This window comes from Sus scrofa, chromosome 11, assembly GCF_054392235.1.
Source record: "Sus scrofa isolate SSC_HxYL_T2T_F1_AM1 chromosome 11, Sscrofa_HxYL_maternal_Yorkshire_Landrace_v2.0, whole genome shotgun sequence".
Classification (NCBI taxonomy): Eukaryota; Metazoa; Chordata; class Mammalia; order Artiodactyla; family Suidae; genus Sus; species Sus scrofa.
In genome coordinates, this window is record NC_139393.1 from 75,955,448 (window position 1) to 75,976,613 (window position 21,166).

At 39.6% G+C, this 21,166-nt stretch overlaps 1 protein-coding gene and 1 long non-coding RNA gene across 37 annotated transcripts in view; one reads left to right on the plus strand and one right to left on the minus strand.

Annotated features, from left to right (window-relative positions):
* The window catches only part of CLYBL (citramalyl-CoA lyase), a 283,442-nt gene that overhangs the window by 253,542 nt on the left and 8,734 nt on the right, over window positions 1–21,166 (plus strand). For 15 of the 21 annotated variants that reach the window (XM_084982224.1, XM_084982220.1, XM_021065861.2 and 12 more), the window contains 3 exons: window positions 237–330; window positions 1,651–1,818; window positions 6,566–6,690. In XM_084982224.1, coding sequence (XP_084838350.1) covers window positions 237–330; window positions 1,651–1,818; window positions 6,566–6,690 — 387 coding nt within the window. Of the gene's footprint in view, window positions 1–236; window positions 331–1,650; window positions 1,819–6,565; window positions 6,691–14,515; window positions 14,668–17,243; window positions 19,868–21,166 lie in introns of those variants that run through there. The other 6 variants (XR_014819830.1, XR_014819827.1, XR_014819828.1 and 3 more) reach the window with 3 other exon arrangements.
* Window positions 1–21,166, minus strand: part of LOC110255851 (uncharacterized) — a 113,439-nt gene that overhangs the window by 36,253 nt on the left and 56,020 nt on the right. For 11 of the 16 annotated variants that reach the window (XR_014819851.1, XR_014819840.1, XR_014819848.1 and 8 more), the window contains exon 2: window positions 64–1,852. This is a non-coding gene — a long non-coding RNA (uncharacterized LOC110255851). Of the gene's footprint in view, window positions 1–63; window positions 1,932–2,215; window positions 2,297–21,166 lie in introns of all 16 variants that reach the window. The other 5 variants (XR_014819849.1, XR_014819846.1, XR_014819842.1 and 2 more) reach the window with 2 other exon arrangements.

The window sequence follows — 21,166 nt, forward strand, 5'->3', positions numbered from 1 at the left end:
TTTATACTCATAGCCGTATTAATTTAATTCGTTAAGCAAAGCAAATACATGCAACATACGTACCTTGGACAGTACTAAGTACCTTTCAAAAGGGTTGAATCGGGATTGCATTTTCAGGACTGCTTTCAGCCAAACTGTGCTGAGAGTTGGATGGTTCTATTACTGAGCTATACCACGCTGCTTCTCTTCAATGCGTGCGTTTCTGTGAGCTCTGGTTCTGTTCTGCTCTTTTACAGGCCGTGTGTGAAGAAGCTCTAAAGAACGGGCCTCAAGTGGGTCTTTCTCTAGATGCAGTCGTTTTTGGAGGAGAAGACTTTCGAGCCAGCATAGGTGTCAAAGACACGTTTCTCTTCTCATTCTCTCCGTGCCTATGTGTATATATTTTTTCTTTGCCCCTTCACGAAGGGACAAACATGACAGTATATATTTGCCAATCATGACAACGGTTGTTCAGCTGAGTGGGCAACACTTCCTGATAATTTAGGGCACCTCATAGCTGTCCTGTCCAACACACGACGTCATCACTTCCGTTCATTTATAAAATAACTAATAAAACACTGTTGTGACCTCAGACGGGTTCAGGTATATACGACTTCTGCTTTGTTCACAATAAGTACATTATGTGAACAACCTCTCTGTTGCTTAAAATGTTGTTTTCCCATCAGTCCAAGGGCTGCATAGGCTTCTAACACAAATTTAAGGCCATTTCACACTGCTTTAATGAATCATTTTCTACATTCAGTACAGCATGAAATATTATTTTAAATTGATCTTAAATTCCCCCTAAAATATATTTCAGAGCTTCTTTATTATGAACTATTTATTGAGATAGTGTGCTTGTTTTCAACAGCCTCCCCCCTTCCTCGGGCACTGTGTCTTTGGTCTGGGCACACGTATAACGAGAGGCCGTGAGTGCATCTAGAAAAGAGGCCAAGGCCACAAAGCATTTTGAGAACCACAGTCCAAGTGACCCGAAGCCAGGAGCTTTTCCTTTGCAGTGCCATGGTCCAAATACAAATGAGTGACACTTTCTCCCCTCCCAGGGGAAGAAAAAGAACTTATTCGAATGCCAGTCTTTCCAGGAGACTTTTGTGTATCCAGCAGTTCAGGGGACACGTTCCACCTCTCTCAAAACGAGGGTCCTTTCCTGTTTCCCCAAGTTCTCCATCCCTACCCTGAAGCTGCAGTATTTGTCTCCGTTATGACAACGGCACCACAACCACAGCACACAAATTCTGTGCCCGGTGAGGGATGTTAACTCTTTCCACGTACAGCTGTTTGGCCACCTCTTACAGTGCTATCTTTGGACTGACACTTTATGAGCCATGGCAAGAAGGAAAAAACATATACCAGGAGTCCCTTGGGACCTAGCAGGTCATTTGCATCTGGCTCCTGAGATGGGGAGGGGCCTTTTCTTAATGCACATGCAGGTAATTACACAGAAAGGTCTCCTCCAAGGTCAAGACACACGTATGGGAGTTAACTCTGCCTCTACCCGGCCCTCTCCGTTTCCCTTTGAGTCATTATTTCGCTGGGGAGCAGTCCCAGGAAGACATAGATATCTTCACAAACGGAGGTTTTGTAAGAGACGTCTTTTGGTCCAGTTTCCAAAGTTAATGTGTCCTTTCTCTGCCAACGTTCCCTCTTCAGGTGCAACAAGTCGTAAGGAAACGCAGGACATCCTCTACGCCCGACAAAAGATTATCGTTGTAGCCAAGGCCTTCGGGCTCCAGGCCATCGACCTGGTGTACATCGACTTCCGGGATGGAGAGGGGCTTCTCAAGCAGGCGCGAGAGGGAGCTGCGATGGGATTCACTGGTATGCTTCTTGATGGTATCTCAGAAAGCAGCGTCTAAACATTCCAGAAACATGGAAATTTAACCAGGAACCGCTGTTTCTAATGTAGCCGGGTATCTCATATATCTGTCCCACTATTTAAAACATGAGAAAGTTATATGAGACAAGAACCTGCCAAACAAACTGTCATGTTGGTTTTTGGCTCCACAAGTCAAAACACAAAGCACTTGGGAAGTTCCCTTGTGGCACAGCAGGTTAAGGACCCCGTGTTGTCACAGCTGTAGCACAGGCTGCAGCTACAGTCTGGGTTCCACCCCTGGCCCAGGAACTTTGCCTGCCACAGGTGCAGCCAAAAAACCCAAAAAAAAAAAACCAAAAAAACAAAGCGCTAGTTTTAGTTTTTCCTAATATTACTTACCAGTTTTTTTCTTATTTTGTTGTAGTTTTCTGACACAGGGGGAGGGATGAAGCCGTTGTAGAAAGGTTTTTGAGTGAATTGCTATAAGAATTTGAATTGATGGGTTAAAAAAAAATTCCCTCAAATATTCAAAACATTAATTCATTTCTGAAAAAAAATTTTGGTGACAGTCTTCTTTTTTTTCCGAACTCATAACTAGTTTTTTATTCTGCCACTTCAAGCCCCTCCTTACTCTCCTACCTCCCAGTAAGCATCTGTGCACCTGGTGACACCTACGGGCACTGGCTGGCACTAAGATCAGCGGGTCCCTCAAAATCCAGTCCTGGAGCACAGGCAGATGTCTGTTGATTGGTATGTCTGATCATTCAGATACCCAAGAGCCCAGGGAGCAACTGAAAATTGTATTTTTGCAACAGAAATCTATTTTTTGAAAAACCATAATAGGGTTCTACACACAAACACATGTCTGCAGTTTTATGCACACATGCATGCGCACACACACCACGTCTATGGGCAAAAAGCACCATAAGCTCTTTTATTTTTATTTGTTCTTCTGCTACAAGTTCTAAGAATATGATGACCAGGAATATAGCCCCAAAATAAGGAGATGAGCACCCATGCTATTCCTTTTGTAAAGATTTTTGAAATCTGTTCCTTTAGAGGTTATTGAAAGAAACATTTCATGAAGTGACCTTCAATGTAAAAGATACCTTAATGGATGATAATTTAACCCAAAGTAAAATTGAAAGACCTAAGAAAAAATTTTAGTGTTACATTAGAATTAAAGCTCTGACCTTTGTGTTTGTGTCTTTAACATAGAGTTAAAATGTGATCACCTAAATTTGTTAATAAATAAATGTGATCTCTATTATAAATATTTCTCAGTCATCTGAACTATTAATAAATGCATCCTCCCTCCATTTAATATTGACTGAGAAAGAAGGGGTCCCTCTACCAAATCCCTGGTGTTGTCCTTGTCCCTGTGGCCTGTGACACCTGCTTCTTTCCAATGACCTGTTAGGATGTGGCCCAAATGGAAGAGTTGGAGAAAAACTCCATGAAATCTATCTAATGGACCCCAGTGTTGTTGGTCCAAAAATGCAGCATTGGCTGCCAAGCAGCCAGATGTTGCTCTGAAATGGGCACTAATACAATAAAAAAATAGAAAACCCTGAATTGATGGGGGCCTCTTTCACCATCACTCAGGATAACCTGGGTGTCTTCCGCTTCCTCTGGGGTAAGTGTTTACTCTAGAACTTAGAAGGGAGTTTGAGAGTTTCTCCAAGAGACAAGACTGAATTAAATTGGCCCCTAATTCAATAGTAGAAGACGAGTTATTTCAAATCAGATTTAAATTTCTAGACTGTGCCCAACTAACTCAGCATGAGGAGCTTATGGACTTGGCACTATTGTTTCTCAACAACAGAGAGTATTAAATCACAAAAAAAAAAAAAAAAAAAAAAAAAAATGGAAGCAGGAGGGAAGGGGAGAGAATGGGGCTGCACGGAGGGTACAGTGCCCATTATATATTCAGGTGAACAAGTCTATAAAGGAAGAAGCTAAATTTCATAGCCATTTTGCAATTTGTAGAAAGAAGGTCCCTGTTGTCCCATTGATATTCATACATACCAATAAAAGGTAGTTGGTCTGATAAGAAGATAGGAGATTATATGTAGTGTTTTTAACCAATAAATGCTTTAATGAGTATTTTAGACCACTCCCGGTCTGTTTGTCCTAATTATTTGTTATTTAATCACCATACTTTGGGCTTTGCACAGAAGGGAGGGGAGGAAGGAAAGAGAAAGAAGGAGGGAAGGAAAGGAGAGACACATACCCTATCTGAAGTGGTTCAAAGTTTTAAAATTCAGTCAAGCATTGTGTTATTCATAACTCACTGAAGGATCTGTGCTATCAGGATTGTCTATACTTCTAAAAATTAGATATTTCTTAATGAGCTGTAGTTTTGGCGGGTTTTTTGTTGTTTGCTTTTTAATTGAAGTGTAGTTGATTTACAGTGTTGGATTAGTGTCTGGTGTGCAGCAGAGTGATTCAGCTATACAGATAGAGAGAGTTGTAGTTTTGTGAAAGTTAGCCATGCATCAAACAGCAGGTTATAGTTTCTTTTCTGTGCTCATTGTTTCACGGAGCCACATGCATATAGATTGATTTTAAATCAATGCATTGGCTGTATAAATGACTGCTAACTTTAGGAATTATTTTTATGAGAAGAAACCAAAAATAAACCTTGGAATAAAGCTTTCACAGCCGACTTAGTCATCACAGTTATTCCAGTACTACATGCTGAGAAGAAAGATTATAAATATGAAGCACTATAGGTTTTCTTCTTTTTTGCAGTCTTTTGTAGAAGACAAAAATGACACCATCATACAGTTACCTAAAAGACTTGACAGGTATTGATTTAAAGCACGATATATCAAGTGGTACTGTAAAAAGGATTTCATGGTCATAAATTTTAATGTCTTCCAATTTTGCACCCTCTCAGTAACTTGTCAATAACAACTCTTCTGTATAAAATATTTGCTTCGCTCCCACATGGCATTAAAGTCTGATGTTCAGTTGTTGGGATGTATAAGGTTTGATGAAAGATAACTTCACGTATGGAGGTTCATAAATTTCTAAAACCTAACACATATCTTAAAATTAGCCCCATTGCCAAAATATGGCTACTTGAAAGCCATCATTAGCTTCATAGCACTGAAAATAGTTTATGTTTTGCTAGTGTCTGTACCAAGAAGTTCCCATGAAATCTGGCTTTTTACACATCAGGGTAAATTATGTACATAAATTATAAAATTCAGGACTAACAGTTAGTACAAAATGACTACCAGAACTGACATCTTTTATTAATAATATTGTAATAACTGTTAGATTACTTAAATATAATTTCACTATCTAGTATTGGAAAAAAACCTCTCATTTGTCATCACTGATGTTATTTGTTCCCAGAAATTATTCCTCAGATAATATAAAGCACCTTTATTTAGATAGGATTTTAATGTTTTATTAGTATGCTGACAGATAAGAGTGAAATAGCAATCTGAAGATGTTTTAATTATGCCACTGCAAAGGAAAGATATTGTTTTATTTATTCACATAAATGCCTTTTCATGAAATACTAAGAATATTTTTTTAGAAACACTGTTCTTTTTTTCTATTCAACAGAATAATGACAGTAACAGGAATGGACCTTTTATAAAACATCAAGGATATAATTTGTACTGGCTAAATGTTAAAACTGTTTCAAAAGCAAAAAGCAAATTGATATGCCAGCAAATACATTTAGCAGAGTAAATTATCATTAAGTGTACATACATTTTTAAGGATCCAAATATGTCTATAATTTTATCACATAATAAAATATAATCTCATCATTACTATAGCATTAAATTATGTTGCATTTTATTAATGTCCTGATTAGATTCTACTCTTTCCTGATTATTACATTGTTTTTTAATGACTGCATGATTTCATAGAATCCTGTTTATCTATGTATAATATTTATATTTAAGAGTCTTCAATCTTTTTCAAAGCTATTACTACAGAAATAAGATTTCTTCTGGGGTGTCTAAGAATCTGTATAAGATTCATAAGCAAAAAGGGAAAATCAGGGGGTTTTTTGGATAGAGAAACTTTACGTAATTTTTTAGTTAAAGATATTTAAATGGAGGAATATAAAGACCACATTGTTCAAATCTCCGTTTTTACCATACTGAATAAAATGTGTTTCACTGAAATCCAGTTTTCTGTTAGTGGTCAGAGAGATACACTCTATTCCTCTAAAAGAAAGAAAATTAAATATATTCTTGTGAGACACTATTTGATATTAACACAGTTTTAACATCTGCTTCTGTAAGCTTTATGAACACCAAAAGACCACTTTGGAAAGAAATCGTGGAAGGTGGGATAATGTTACAAAATAAGCAAAAGACAACTTCCACAATTTGAAAGAATTAACATGCAGTTTTTTTCTACTTTAACTCAAAATAATCACTCTAAATTTGCAGATATTATCCTTCAAAGTTCCAGCCAAAGCAGTTATTCAATGAGCTGCCTGGTCAATCCACCTGTAACTAAAAATGAGAGATTATCTGCACTAAGGTGGCATTTCTATAGGATCAGAAACACAATTACTCCCATTGTTGTATTTGTTTGGTGTGGTTTTCTGGAAAAGCCTGCCCAACTGGGGTTATTTGCTTTTTAAAAAGTTTTCTAAAAATAATTATTTTACGTACAGTCTGTGAGGCGTTCGGGAGCCTGACGTGGTTGAGACATTTTGTTCGAACATCTGTTTGTTGTTTTGTGTTTCCTGTGTTATTAATCTTTTCATAGGTAAGCAGGTGATACACCCTAACCAAATCGCAGTGGTCCAGGAGCAGTTTTCTCCTTCCCCTGAAAAAATTAAGTGGGCTGAAGAGCTGATTGCTGCCTTTAAGGAACATCAGCAATTAGGAAAGGTAAATGTTTTGTTACTGCCTTGAAACACTGGTGACACTAGTGTTTAAAATCCTGTGAGGACGAATGAAAAAAACATATTGTTTGAGTGATTTTAAAAACTCATTGCATTTTGGGGAGGAGGGTATTTGTGGGCTTGGGGGGGCTGGGGGAACAACATTCATCAGTGAGAAAATCACTTAAGGTAAATTTGCCTAAATATTTCACTAACTGGCTCTCAAGTTTCTCATTATATTCTTTTCATAAACTATATTGGCAGCCTCTGAGAACACAAAAGTCTGTTTAGTTTTACTCTATAGACCCTGATGCAGCATTCATATGAAAATAATTTTAGTTCAAAATGAGAGCAAGTTGTAATGAAATAAACGCAGTTTGATCAAGTAGTTCTTGCAGAGAGAAGAAATAAATTTCAAGTTATTTTAATTTGGGGAGGAAAAAAACTACAAAAATCTCCTCCAGTTTAGTCATTTAAGAGTGGGAGGTTGTATATGTGTTAGTACCAATTTCTGGACCTCAGATTTGGATAGAATGGAAAGCAAATTAACACTGGAGTACGGTTGTTCCTAATTTAGTGCATCATTGAGCCTCGCGTTTCCTGCTCTGTGGGTTTCTGCTATGTAAATATTGCAGTGGTGATGCACAATCTGTCTCCACTTTGTGCCAGTAACACTTAAATTAGGTGTCGCCTCAAGGAAGATTTTATGCTAGTTGCAGCATTGTCAGTTAATTATCTTAAAGGTTATTTGCAATAATACTGTTTGCCTCTTTTTAAGAGAATGGGGGGAAAGTTGCATTTATAAATCTATCCTAGAGGTTATATGTAAACTTAGCCTTGTTACTTACATAAGGAATAAAGTTTTGATGCCTATAATGCAAAAGTACTTAAAGGAGAAAGAGTGTTGAAACATTACTAGGGTTGTAAATGTTGAACAGTCCCCCCACCAAAAAAAAAAAAAAAAAGGGAACAAAGAACAAAACTGGTTTTCAGTTGTGAATTGGTGACATCAGTGTGAGAAGTGAGGCTTACACTTTTCACCGGCAGTAAAAACACCTAGAAATCCTAGGACTTTTGAAAGTAGGTAACCATGTTAAATGGGTCCCTCCCTCCCTTGTACAACCTGCCTTCCACTCCAACCACGCATGCATGCTCACTGTCACACACTTGCAGTATCATCTCTGCACACACTTGCACTTCACAATGAAGGGCAGAATGTGTGACATTGGGAGCGTCCCATTTGGACTTATACCGATTATAGGATAAGTAGCATCCTTTCAGTTCAAATCAATAGCGAGCATCAAAAAAAATTGCAGTTCATAAAAAATTGTTTTTTCAATTGACATTGTGTTTTTTATGTCCATTTCTATATCTTGCCTCTAAAATCCAGATGCTCCATGTATAAACATATTTATCCAGAGAGAAAAAGCAATGTACATTTACGTTTATGCGTGCAGATAACTTCACTCTCCTCTCCTGCATGCTTGCCTGTACACACACAGCCACTCGATGCCCATACCTCTGTGTGTAATTATGCCAGCTAAGGCTCTGCACCTGGTAAATACTTCCGACTGGAGACCATCAGAACCGCAGAGTAGCAGAGGTCCACTGCCTCCCTTAGCTCTCTACCCTGCGTTTCACAATGGATAAAATCAGAGGATGCCACTGGCATTGTAAGCAGCTAGGGGTATGGGAGAGGTTAGCCTAAGTTTCAGTAGCCAGCAAACAAAATTCAAACTAGAAACAACTCTTTCACAGGCATTTAAGGTCTCAAATGAGGGGAAAATAACACTTTTCCATTGTATCCTGAAAATGTTGTTCCCAGGGAAAATTGCCTTAAACTATCCTTGCCTTTTGTTGACGGCAACCTAAATTCTGAACTTTTTTTTTTTTTTTTTAAATAAGAAATGTCCACTTGCCGGGGCATAAGCTTTCACAACAGTATGGGAGAACAGCTTTTCTTAATGCAGAACCGTAGAAATTAGAGCAGAAGGGAGACTGACTATTAGGTCATTTCTTCCCTGCCCCATTCGTGTAGGTTTGTTTCCTACAGCAAATTCTCCTGGTGCTTTGTCCAGCAAGGTTTAAATGATTCAAGTAATGGGCTTCCAGTGGGGACATATGGTTATTTTATCCAGTTCGCATGTTTCTTTCACTTTGCCTATAAATTGGCTGGTCACAAAAATTGGGTCTCCAGGTAGGTGACTCTGGGTCTTAAGGGGTCTTGGGGTTTAAATAATGTAGGTTCTGTTTGTAAAGATTTAGTATAAATAGGTTGCTCAGTTGTATAAAGTATTGCTTCCAACAAACATCTCATCTGTTTTATTTCAAATGTGAATCGCTGATGAAAACATAAACCCTCGGATACTTTGTCCAAAGCACAGGTGACTCTCAATGATGGGAAACTAATGGTTTGTGTCCTAGTGAGGTACTTGTAAATTTCTAAAAGACCCTTTTCCCCATCTGATGAAAATTTCATTCAAGTAATGCTTTTAAGAAGAAATGACCCAAGAAAGCAAAATTGTGTATCATTGCTTTTCTCTACTTCCTGCTCCCACCTTAAATTATATTCTGCCCTAAGACGGAGGGTGTAGCTGAGGTTCACAGTTGTTAGTTCTGTCATTTGTATTTTCTATAATAATAATTATTTTGATAATAGTAATTATTCAAAAATTAAAGTCCTACCTTTTTTTCCTGTCCTCTCCAAATAACAAAATTCATGAGAATACTTAGATCATGAGTAGATGAATTATTGGGGTTTTGTCTTTAGTATCATGGGAATTTTTTTTGGTTTGTATTAGTTAGAAGTTCTAAGGAAATAAAGTTTGAGGTCCTTAATCTAATGTTGGGTGAAAAATATTTTACACTAAAAAAATAATCATCTGTTCATATAATCTGTCACTGTTTGGCAGGTAATTATACTTGTGACTGCTTTGCTTCAGGAAACTAAAGATATTTTCAGACTGAAAAATTTTGTCTGAGACACAAATTCTCTATAATAAGAACTAGGGCTATAGATTAATGTTAGGGACTCATTAAAATCTGTTGGGAAAAGTTTAAACATTCCACATACTTTATGCTCTTATATTAATTCCCATAAGCTAAGACATTCCTGCTCTGGCAGACATCGGTTGTGAGGTATGTGCATCCACAGTACTAATCAAACCTGGTTCTTTCTTCCATCCTTCCAGAAAAATATATTTTGAGATACAGCCTGCATGTCATTCGTTATTTTAGCCTCATATTATTTGGTAAAATGCTTCAGCAAGGATAAATCACTTTCATGTGATTTGTTTTAAATTTGAAAAGTATTTCCTTAAAAGTTAATTTCATTTTTGCTGTCATTTTTTCATAATAACGATAATTCCAAGATTTGACAATTCTCCATTCAGAACTGAATGTAGTATTGCTTATTTTAAAATATGATTTTAACAGTTCTTTTATCAAGTAAGAATTAACATACAGTGTGAAAATTGGATAATTGAAGTGAAACCATCTCGAGTAAATAATTAGTTGATACTAGTTGATAGCAACAGAAGCTGTAATTTTTATATAAATACATATACATATTTACACAATATATATACATTCATATATGTATGACACTCAGTATTTTTTCTTGCCTATATTGTAAACTCAGTGCTAAATTCACCACTTCTTAGGCAAAAATGACAGCTAAAGGAAGTAGTCAGTTGCTTTTTTAAAATGATTGATAATCCCAGGAAATCCTAATTTAAGGATTTACCATTTCTTTCTAAATAGAGGCTCTAACAGAAAAATATAAAAGAATAGCACAATGTGTTAAAATAGCAACATGTATTCCATGAGACTCATTTTTAAAGGTACTTTGCTAGAATATTGCTATTTCTGCAGTGTCTGGCTACAAATATGGCTTTTCTTCATTTTCAGTGTTCCAAGCACTGTATTTTATTCATATTAAATCTGTTAATGCTTTAGGTGGTTTGGGAAGGATTTTGTTTAACTTTTTCAATATTTTATTCACTGCAGCTTTGCAAACTGGCTAAAAATCAAGGAAGGGAAACTGTCCACCTTTACAATCTAAGTTCAATTAGTAATTACAAAGGTCAAGAAGAAGGTCACTAGCTGACATAACTGTCAACAACACACATAACTGAAATATTCTAACTTCACTCAAGAGACCAACAATGTAGATTGAAATGTTTACATAATAAGCACATCCTCTACAGGAATATAAATTGGGGATTTACATCCTAATAAAAAAGAAAGTGAGGTTTTTGGTGGTTTTTTTCCTCCTGTAACTCTTTTCATCCAGAAAATTGCAAAGAATTATATCCCCGCCCCACCTGTTATTTTCCTAGCAGATTATTTAGTATCTGATTGCGACGCACACACCTTTCATTTGTTTCCAAATGCAGGGCTTTACAAAAGAAATCCTGTTTGGTCCAGATGGCCTTCTAGAAGGCTCCCTAAGAGAACTCAAAAGTCTCTCTAGCCAAAAATATTGTTTCCGCTTATTCAAGTGCCAGAAAGCCCACTGCCACTCTTTGACGCAGATCAAATAAACCTTCCAAAGATGTGGTTGTTGTCTTTGTCAAGGGAGGGGGTTGGTTCCACTAATGGACAACAGTGTGCCCTCCCACACTCACGTCCCACCACCCACAGCCTTGCCCCCTTTATTTGTAAGCAAAAATACTGAAATCAGAACCGAGGGATGGCCAGGAAAAACGAAAGATGAAGAGACATCACTCTGCTTGTGAGATGCTTCGGTAGTGCCTCTCCCTTTATTTCCTCGTGCATTTACATTTTTTTAGAAGTATATGCCATAATTTTGACTTTAAAGTCAAATTCTTAGAAAAGTTGAGAGTCTGCCAAAGAAGACTTCAAGGCTGATGAGATTAACAACAAAGTGCATATTTCCAAACATTCAGAGCAAGGAAATAGCATTTTACCATTAAATATGAAATCATATTGTATTTCACATAGTTTAGTGGCAAGTATCTGGTTCAGTATTAGAGGATAAGAGATTTTATATGTAAGTTAAATCTGATGATTTTTAAAGTTGTTTGCTTTGTCCTTAATTTAGAACACATTTTTAAGGATATTTTAATCAAAATACTTCTAGTTTATATTTTTCAGGATTTTTTTGTGTGTGCTCAATTTCAGTTTTTAAAAATGTAATTCTCTTAGTTGGATGAACTCTCAGAAGATCTTCTAGTTAAATCCCTTCAGTTTACAACTTAAAAAATACACCGAGCCCCAACAAGGGTTTGGAAGTTACCTTGAGGTCACTCACAGCCAAGGTGGTGATAGTAAATAAAGATATGAGCACAGTTATATCTTAGTAAATAAGGATATGAGCATAGCTTAAATGTAGTTTCAGTTCGGTCACAGTGAATCTCCACGCCAATGACCAAAACCAGGTGGATAGAGCCTTAAAAAGTATGCAGTCGCAAGCGAAATATGAGTTTGATTAGTTCTGCTTAGCATCTTTTCTTAGTCATACACCCACCCCACCCCCCGTTTTTTTTCATGAGCAGAACTGATGGGGCAGGAAAGAGCCCAGGGTATCCAGGTACCTTCCCCCCACCACCCCCCCAGCTCTGATTCCCCCCATCGCTCCTTCCTTCTCCTTTCTACCCTGCGCATGTCCACCCGCCCTGCCCCAGAGAGACTTCTTAGCTCTGATAGCTGCAGGCCTCATCCTGTTCTATTAGCCATTCGGTCCCCAAGGTAGTTGGGAACTTGCAGAGCGAGACCTAGAGCCTATGGCAAAGAGGCCATATCTGGTGGCCTGAGCTCAGCTTCCTCTCCCTCAAGGGACAGGTTCCCAATGTCCTCTTCTCAATGACACCTGTGGTTGCACAAACACACTATTCCTTCGTTGCCTTTAATAGCAGGAGCCAAATGAGGGCCACGCAAGGATGGTTTTACTCCTTGAGCATCTCTTTCTTTTCCTCTTTTGGGGTTTCTCCCTCTTAGGATGTGTGGGTTTGCACGTGTGTTTCAGTGTATGTCCTTCCTGTTCCTTCCTGGTTCTCCTTTCCATGGATTCTTTTTCGTTTCCTCTTTTGCTTTATACCTTTCTTCCTTTCTCACCACCTCCTCTCTGCACCCCACCACTGTCCCTTGCGTTCTCTCCTTCAGCCAATTATAATAGAAAAGGTCAGTGCATCCTTTTAATTTTTGTGGTACTTATTAAAGAATTGTGTGATTTTTTTTTTAATCTTAAAAGCAGGCAAATGGAGTTTTTATTTTACTAAAAAATATAGATCAAGAGTTCCTAGAATTCTCTATATTTACGCCATTATAGGTTAGTGGGCCTCAATTTAAAAAGGGGGGAAATTTCTCACCACTACCCCAGAGAGTAAAGAATTCTATCACAAAGCTCCCTGAGCGTCTTGGATGGAAATAGGTACACAATATACTTTTAGTAAATACTATTTAGCTAACTGGTTTCTGAATTTCTGATAGTGCTGAAAGTATTCACTGTAATTTTTATTTTTATTACTTTTTTTTTTTTTTTTTTTTTTTTTTTTTTGCTTTTTAGGGCCACACCCACAGCATATGTAAGTTCCCAGGGTAGGGGTTGAATCAGAGCTACAGCCGCTGGCCTACACCACAGCTCATGGCAACACCAGATCCTTAACCCACTGAGCAAGGCCAGGGATCGAACCTGCAACCTCATGGTTACTAGTCGGTTTCGTTAACCACTGAGCCACAACAGGAACTCCCATTGTACTTTTTAACACTATATATAATCCTGACCTTTTGTTCCCTTCTAGAGAAATTGGAAAAAAAAATTTTTCACCAGTTATTGTTCATCAGTTGTATTTTAGTGAATGTTCTAAAGTTGAAAGTGCCTTCTGGCACTTAAATTAGTTCATTTAGATGTATTTTCCAAAGAAAGAATAAAATAAATACAACATATAAAATAGAATAAGTTTAACATATTGGTCTTAGCTGCAAGCTGCTATGAAAGGGCCTTCATTCTCTGCTTTTCTCATAGGCAATATCAGCTTAAATTTGACATAAAGTATTCTGAATCAAATGCAGCCATTTACACATTTGTCTCAGTGCTAAAATATTTTCTGACAAGACTTCTAGTTTCAAAAAAATCTGAGAGGTGATAGTTGCAGCCCTCTACGTAATGAGGAAAAGTCAACAAATTATATACTTAACAATGGCTGAATTTTATGGTATGCAAATTACACCTCAATAAAGCTATTTTTTAAAAAACACAAAATTAAGCACAACATCTAATTTGCTAGCAAATGTGGAAACTCCTTTAGATTGCAATATGCTTATAAATCCAATTTTTTCACCTCAGCAGGTAGCTTTCTATGTGGCACACTTGGCCTGATTTTTCCAGATTTCCTTACCAAAAGATATTAAAACATAAAGAATGGTCTATTCCTATCTGCTCATTCTACCTGAATATTTTAAAAGATGAACCCTGTTGCCTGCATTAAGCGGGTCCTGAGAAGAATTTTTAAAACATAAGGCACCTTCGGTTTGTGAAATAAGGATGGCTCTGGTCCACTGAGACCCTCCATCTGGGCAAGGAGACAACTCAGGACTGGTCGCATATTAAGATAATTGACGCAAACATTCACCTTAGCTCTCCTCCCTACTGTTCAGCCACCTCCACCTTCCCTGGCAAATTCATCTTCTGAGTCTTCTACTAATTCTTTCTCGCTCCTCCAGCTTCCTGAAACTGTTGGTCAAGTCCCAAATGAATCTGACGATATCCAGCACCTGAGTGTTTCTGTTGCTGTGTGGAGCTCAAGTTAAAGGATGTCATGCTCCCTTTCTAAAAAGCAAAATGTTAATGATACCTCTTCATTTTACAGCCATTCCGGTTCCACATTCCAAGGAATTTCCTCCTTTTAACAACACATCAGGCCATTTGTCCCTGCTAGCACTCTTCCTTATCCTGCTCACCATCTGTTTCACAACGTCCAGCCTCTGGTCACCTGCATTTGATTCGCATCTCCTCCAGCTGGTAATCTGTGTCTTTAAATTATTTTAAGTCTACCTGTTTTCAAGTTACCGGTCAAATACATAGCATCTCTGAGTCTCATTTCTCAAAGGGTTGATGCAATCTATGATTTCTGAGAGTTTAGAGGGGACAGGAAGTGTTGGGCATGAGTCAGCCTCTTTGCATCGCATCTTCAAGAACGCTGACGTCTCTCAGATCCCTTAAAGCTACCCTGGAATCTTAAAGGCCTGTCATAAGCCAAACGCTCTGCTTCTCACTGGCCCTTTCTGTGAAAGACCGAGTTACATGGTCTCTGGCTAACAATGGCAGTAGCAGTACCAGCAGCAGTGTGGTGGTGGTGATCGTAGTGGTACTGACAGCCATCAGGTAGAGGTGACCGCCTGGGGAGTGGAGTGGCAGCATTCTCACTGGGGATGTGGTGACAGTAACGGGAGAGCTGGCAGCAGTTGCAGCCCCCGTGCACTGGCGCCTGTTAAGTCATGTGCATTGTTTTACTTACTCTTTACAAACTCTGCAAGGGTGGGATCCTCATCCCCATTTTTCAGAAGACACTGAGGCTCAGGAAAGTGACATGATTTGTCATGGATCATACACACGGCTGGGAGAAGGCAGAGCCTGGCTTCAAGTTCAGGTGGAGCTGACCTGAAAGCCCACAGTCCTAATCCCTGCATCAAGCACTTCAAACGTGAGAACCCAGAGAAGCAAGTCTGTCTGTCTGTCTGTCTGTCTGTCTCTCTCTCTCTCTCTTTCACGAGGGGCCGCTTGGACAGGTGCTCCCCACATCCTCTCAGGCAGCACTGACCTGGCAGGTGGAGCTGCACCGAGGTGGGGGTGGGTGCCTCCAGGGACGGCTCTGTGCTTTTTCCCAACCGGGAGCCGCAGGGGAAAGACGGGGAAGGATGAGAGGGGTAGAGAGGAAGTTCCCCAGGCCTCTGCACCTTTCGGAACAATAAATCCTACAGGCTGCCCAGGACGTGGGATCCCCTGCGGCTGACACCCTCTCTGCAACCATGCTCTGAGGCTGGGGCCAAAGACACCCTGTTGAGGCAGTTCACCAGGCCCGAACTGTCACCACACTCCCCAGTCAGGCACAAAACCCACCCCCTTCACATATTCCAACTGTTACATTCTTGTGAGTCATATAAAGGGCCTCCCCATCAAAGGCCATGGGATGTCACCTGTCAGAATGTGAGTGCTAATAGTAACGACGGGTTAGGCCAGTGTGAACGGTCCACGTTGAAAGACTTCAGCTGAACTTTTAGAAATTTCAAGGAGGGTTACCTTAGCATCTGTAAATTCTTTAGTCGTAAGAGTAAGTGACCATTGAATTTTCATTCAAACTATTAAAACACCTGTCAAATTATCACTACAATTTAAAGTATTAAAAAAACATATTCTCTATTTCCCAAGTCCTCAGTAATATTCTTTTAATCTCAATGACAGTTTTAAAAGATGTTTATTCAGGAGTTCCTGTCATGGCGCAGTGATTAACGAATCCGACTAGGAACCATGAGGTTGCGGGTTCGGTCCCTGCCCTTGCTCAGTGGGTTAAGGATCCGGCGTCACTGTGAGCTGTGGTATAGGTCGCAGACAAGGCTCAGATCCCGCGTTGCTGTGGCTCTGGCATAGGCCAGTGGCTACAGCTCTGATTCGACCCCTAGCCTGGGAACCTCCATATGCCTCGGGAGCGGCCCAAAGAAATAGCAAAAAGACAAAAAAAAAAAAAAAAAAGATGTTTATTCGTAAAACAAAGGGTTACTGATGTTCAGAAGCACATACAAGGATCAAATGTCACCTCCTTTCATCCTTCTTACAGCTGCTTTGGGGTTTTTGAGGACTTAAAATGTCATTCATGCTTTTATTATTGAATTTTTTTCTCACTGAAAATATACTTTGGTATTTCTGCCATTATAATAATTATAGTAAGAGCTTTCAAGTGTAAACTCAGAATGGAAGCACATTAAATTTCAGTTGATCCCAAGTCAGTTATTAAAATTACATTTTCATGTATTTGCTTATCTGGACCCTACCTATATATCATTAATTTTATCAGCCTCATTCTAAGTAATATCTCTGAAGCAACAGTTTAGATGTTAGTTATTTTTATAAATCACATCAAAATAAAAATTTTAAATATATCGTATATAAAATAATATATATTTTAAATGTATATGTTAATTTCTTCTATAATCATCTTAGTTACCATGGTTAACTGTCATACTTTGGGTATACTAATTGGTGGGAAGAATTTGAAATTTGAGGTGAAAAGCCCTAGATTCTAGTCCTATCGTACTCCTAAGTTTCTTTAAAGAGATGAACTAATGCTAAACTACAGTTTTTATATCTGTAAATCAGACTTTGGACCCCCAGACTACCCTAGGACAGAGGAAAATTACCCAGAAAAAAAGGAAACAAATGGCCCAGCCTCCTCCCCTTGGGGTCCAGGGCTGAGTGAGTCTCAGGTTAAGCAGGGCAGGCAGCAAGAACTGAGGAAGTCCTGCGGGTTCCAGTCTGGCTGTATCGAGCCGAGACTTGAGTCTGTGTGCTTTGTCATAAGGGATGTCTGTTGTCTCTTGCAGATTGCTTTCACTGAGGCTCCTCAGGCCCTAGAGAAACCACTTCATCAGCAGACAGATCCAGTATCTCATACTGTGGTCCTTCATTTTGCTTGATCTATTGAGTCACTGGTGACCAGAGGGGCAGGGGGCTCCTGCAGAACACAGAAGGACAACCCCGCTGAACATCTGGATGTGCTGCTCTGTTTCCCCTGCCCCTTCCCTGACCTTTATTCGGCATCTCTAACCTTCTAAAGCTGACTTTAAAAGCACCTATTCCTCGAAGTCCTCCTCTGGCCAAACCACCCCATCTTGATGGCTCTTTCTCTCTGGCTCCTCATTTCTTAAGCACCACTTAAGGAGCAGTGTGCCCGACAGGGAAATGACTATCGGAGCAGAGCCTGTGGTAGCGGGGATGAGTGGGTGCGGACAAAGCCAAGAGCAGAGGCAGGGCCTGGTCTCATCATGAGGAGCCTCGGGCTCCCTGCTAAGGAGATTGAACGAAGGGAGCCAAAGCAAAGCTTTAAGCAAATGGATGATCTTATCTGCTATTTTAGAAAAATAGCATCATGGTCTTCATTAGGAAGGTGCAGTTCCCCTGTAAGTGCCCAGCACTCTCTCGGTGAGACCTCTGCTAGCCAGCCTGGGAGTCAGGCCGCCTCCCCACTGAGCCTTGGGTGCCTGGCAACCACACTTAAATCTTTAACCCTTAAGCAGAGGGGGGCAGCCTATCCCAGGTTGACAAATGGGAAAGAAAGAATGAAATGGTGCCCATCAGAGGGTCTCTATGAGCGCATCCTTTCCCCTATTTTGAGGGTGTTGAGGAAGAACTATATCAGAGGGAGTCGTGGCCAGCCGTGGCCTGAGAAATTTTAGCAAGAAGAGGGCACCTCCAAGGTCTTGAAGGCAAATTTCAGAGTGGCCAACACTGTCTCAAAGTTTTAGGAATTCACCAGGAACTGTAATGAAGTAAATAATTAATTCCCTGGGCATAAGACTTAGCATCACAGAGGGAGAAAAAGAGAGTATCACCGTGAAAAAAAAGGGCTGTAACAGTCGTGCTCAGATATTATCATTAATTCTGACACAGCAGCACCATCATGGGAATGTGCCAAAGAGAATTCCCTGAATGCCCAGAGAAGTTACTTGAAAACATAATAAGTAGGGAAAGAATCAGATCAATTCATGGGTTCCAAAAGACTACCCTAGAGAAAAAAATTCTCAAGTACTAAGTACCAGAAATGAAGAATATATGACTATTTCCCAGAGATATCATTACTACTGTCATCACCACCAACACTTTTGCCATCAAATTGTAAGTCAGATTCTCCCCCACTGAAGAACTTCCGGTTTGATGAAGTTCAAGTTACTCCAGTGCCTCTCTTACCAGCAGGCAATGACTCAGTTATGTTAGAGAAACTACAGCCCAATAGTGATTGTTTTTCTTCCTGTGCAGATAACATCTATGCTAAAGTGATACTGCTCTTCACTTCCAGGAGGCTGAGCCACAAGCATGCCTATAGTAAGATAAGCCAAAGTGGCTGGCTAGTGACTTATTACAATAAATAACTGAATAGATAATTGCTAAATAAAAGCCCATTGTATGCGGAGCTGGAGCTCCATGAAGCTCTATCCAGAAATGCAGGACACACACTAGGTCCCAATATCATGTCTAAGTCAGCAGGCAAACCAGGAAACATGGTCCTGCTGGGTAAGAAGGCAGCCTTTTCAAGCACTAGATCTCTCCATGCTCATCGCACTGGCTTTTTCTCTAATTCTTGTTGCATTTTATGGCATCTGCTTCTTTTCTTCCTTGTCTCCTCTGGCAAACTGTAGGCTCCTTGAGGGCAGGGATGGAGCTGTTTCCATATCAAAGCCGGTCTAACCATTTCTACCCAAGAGAGCGGAAAACACAGAGCTTCTCAAACTTGAAAGTGCATTAGAATAAGCAGAGAGTTCCTGGCCAACCCCCCAACCTGCACAAAACCTTATAGGATGAAGTCCAAAAATTTGCATTTTAAAAAGCCACCTCCCCACCTCGGAGAACAATCCATGGGCCCACAGTGTAAACCTGGAGCACACACCCTGGATCAAACAGAGCATAGATTCTATCCCAGTTCTATACGAGTTACAGGGAAGCCTCACAAGTTTCTCTGTGCCTCAGTTTCCTTAGTTATAAAATGGGGATGGATACTTGTAGAAACAGAAAGTAAGTAGAAGGGTAGTGGCCAGGGGATGGAGGCGGGGATGGGGAGTAGTCATCTAATGGTACTGAGTTTTGCAAGAAGGAAAAAAGTTCTGGAGATCTGTTGCACAACAGTGTAAATCTCCAGCACTACCGGCTCGTACACTTAAAAATGTTTAAGATGGTGAATTTATGTTGTGTGTTTCACCGCAGTGAAAAAGAAAAAGAAAAACAATGTATTAATGGGCATAGGTCATAGTATCTATACCTCACAGTATTGTTATGAGCATTACATGAAATAAAGCGTGTCAAGAGCCAGGCACAGTCCTGGGGCTAGCAACTGCTCAAGAAATTATAGCTATTATTATTGTCGCAGTCATGGTTGTTAAGGTTTTTTTAACCATGAATGAGTTACTACTTAAAGGCATTTTAAACCAAATTATAGCCCGAATCTTCAAGCTGATGGAAGTTGCCTCTTCTTTTCGAAATGATACACTAATTTCTCAGGAAGACCCTGAGCTGTGAAACTGAAACTTACCTATAGTCACTCATTAAGGAATATCCAAACTCTCCTTACAAATCCAAGTAGCTTTTGACAATCTGCTGTTTTCCAAATCCTGACCAACAGACTATTCACATTTCACATGCAGATCCATATGGTTAGAAAAAAAAACCAACCATAGTCCTGGTTGGTATGTGAAAACAAAAGGATGTTCATGTTAGGAAGTCTGATTCTTACCACCCAAATCCTCAGTTTGCAGAGATAAAGGAAACAAAGAACAAAAACCTTAACTTTCGTCTTCCAGCTTAACAAAGGAAGTCAAGCAAAATCTGCTACCATGCAAGAAAGGAATGCTCTGTTTTGGAAAACTACGTGAAATATTTTGCATCTTAGGTGTACATGTGGAATCCAAAGCAGAGTCTTCAGGGAACATGGCGTAGACCCCAAGCCATCATCTTGATTCTCTGCGCATCATTTTGATTTCATGTGCATCTGTGCTAATTTCATCTCTCCAGTCTATTATTTAAGCTTTAGCAGGACAGATGTGCTGGTTTACAGAGCCATAATCCACTTGGTGGGCGGATAACCAGGAGGCCTTTAGTCTTCATCCTTTACTCCAATAAGAAAACTAGACTACTGCCTTGTTAAACAGCATGAGTCCCATGCCCTGATTTCACTTGTCGTGCTAACCCACTGAATATCCTCAGAACTTCTAACCAAATTCATAAAATTCATCATGGTCACAGAGATGACCAAAATTAGCTCTAGGGTGAATGAAATTAGGCAAAGACCAATCTGGGAGTATAAATAGTAAAATGAGCAGGTTGGAAAACAACAGTGTAGGATTTTAGGCCATGCAGGTGTTCACATGAATCAGATTTATCGTTCTGAGACCGAGAAGGTTAGGCACTGGTGAGAATTCTAATCCTAATGACTTTTAAATCTCTTGATTAAAAAATAAATTTCAAAGTCATTGCTAAGGATTCCCCGCCAATTTTTTTCAACTCCATCCTCTGTATACCTATGTTATTATAAGAGATGAGGGCTTCCAGAGAGCCCAGGAGTGGAGCCCTTCCCAGAAGTCCTGAATAATGACAGCTTTGACTGTTGAGAGGCGGTACTTGTGAAATCCAGAAATGAATGGCAATATATACAAATGGACCATCAGCAAGGATTATGCTTGCTCCAGCACACCTCTAGCTCTCGAAAGACCACCTCCGGGTCTCAAAAAGAGTGGCTCACCACTCATACCACCATCCT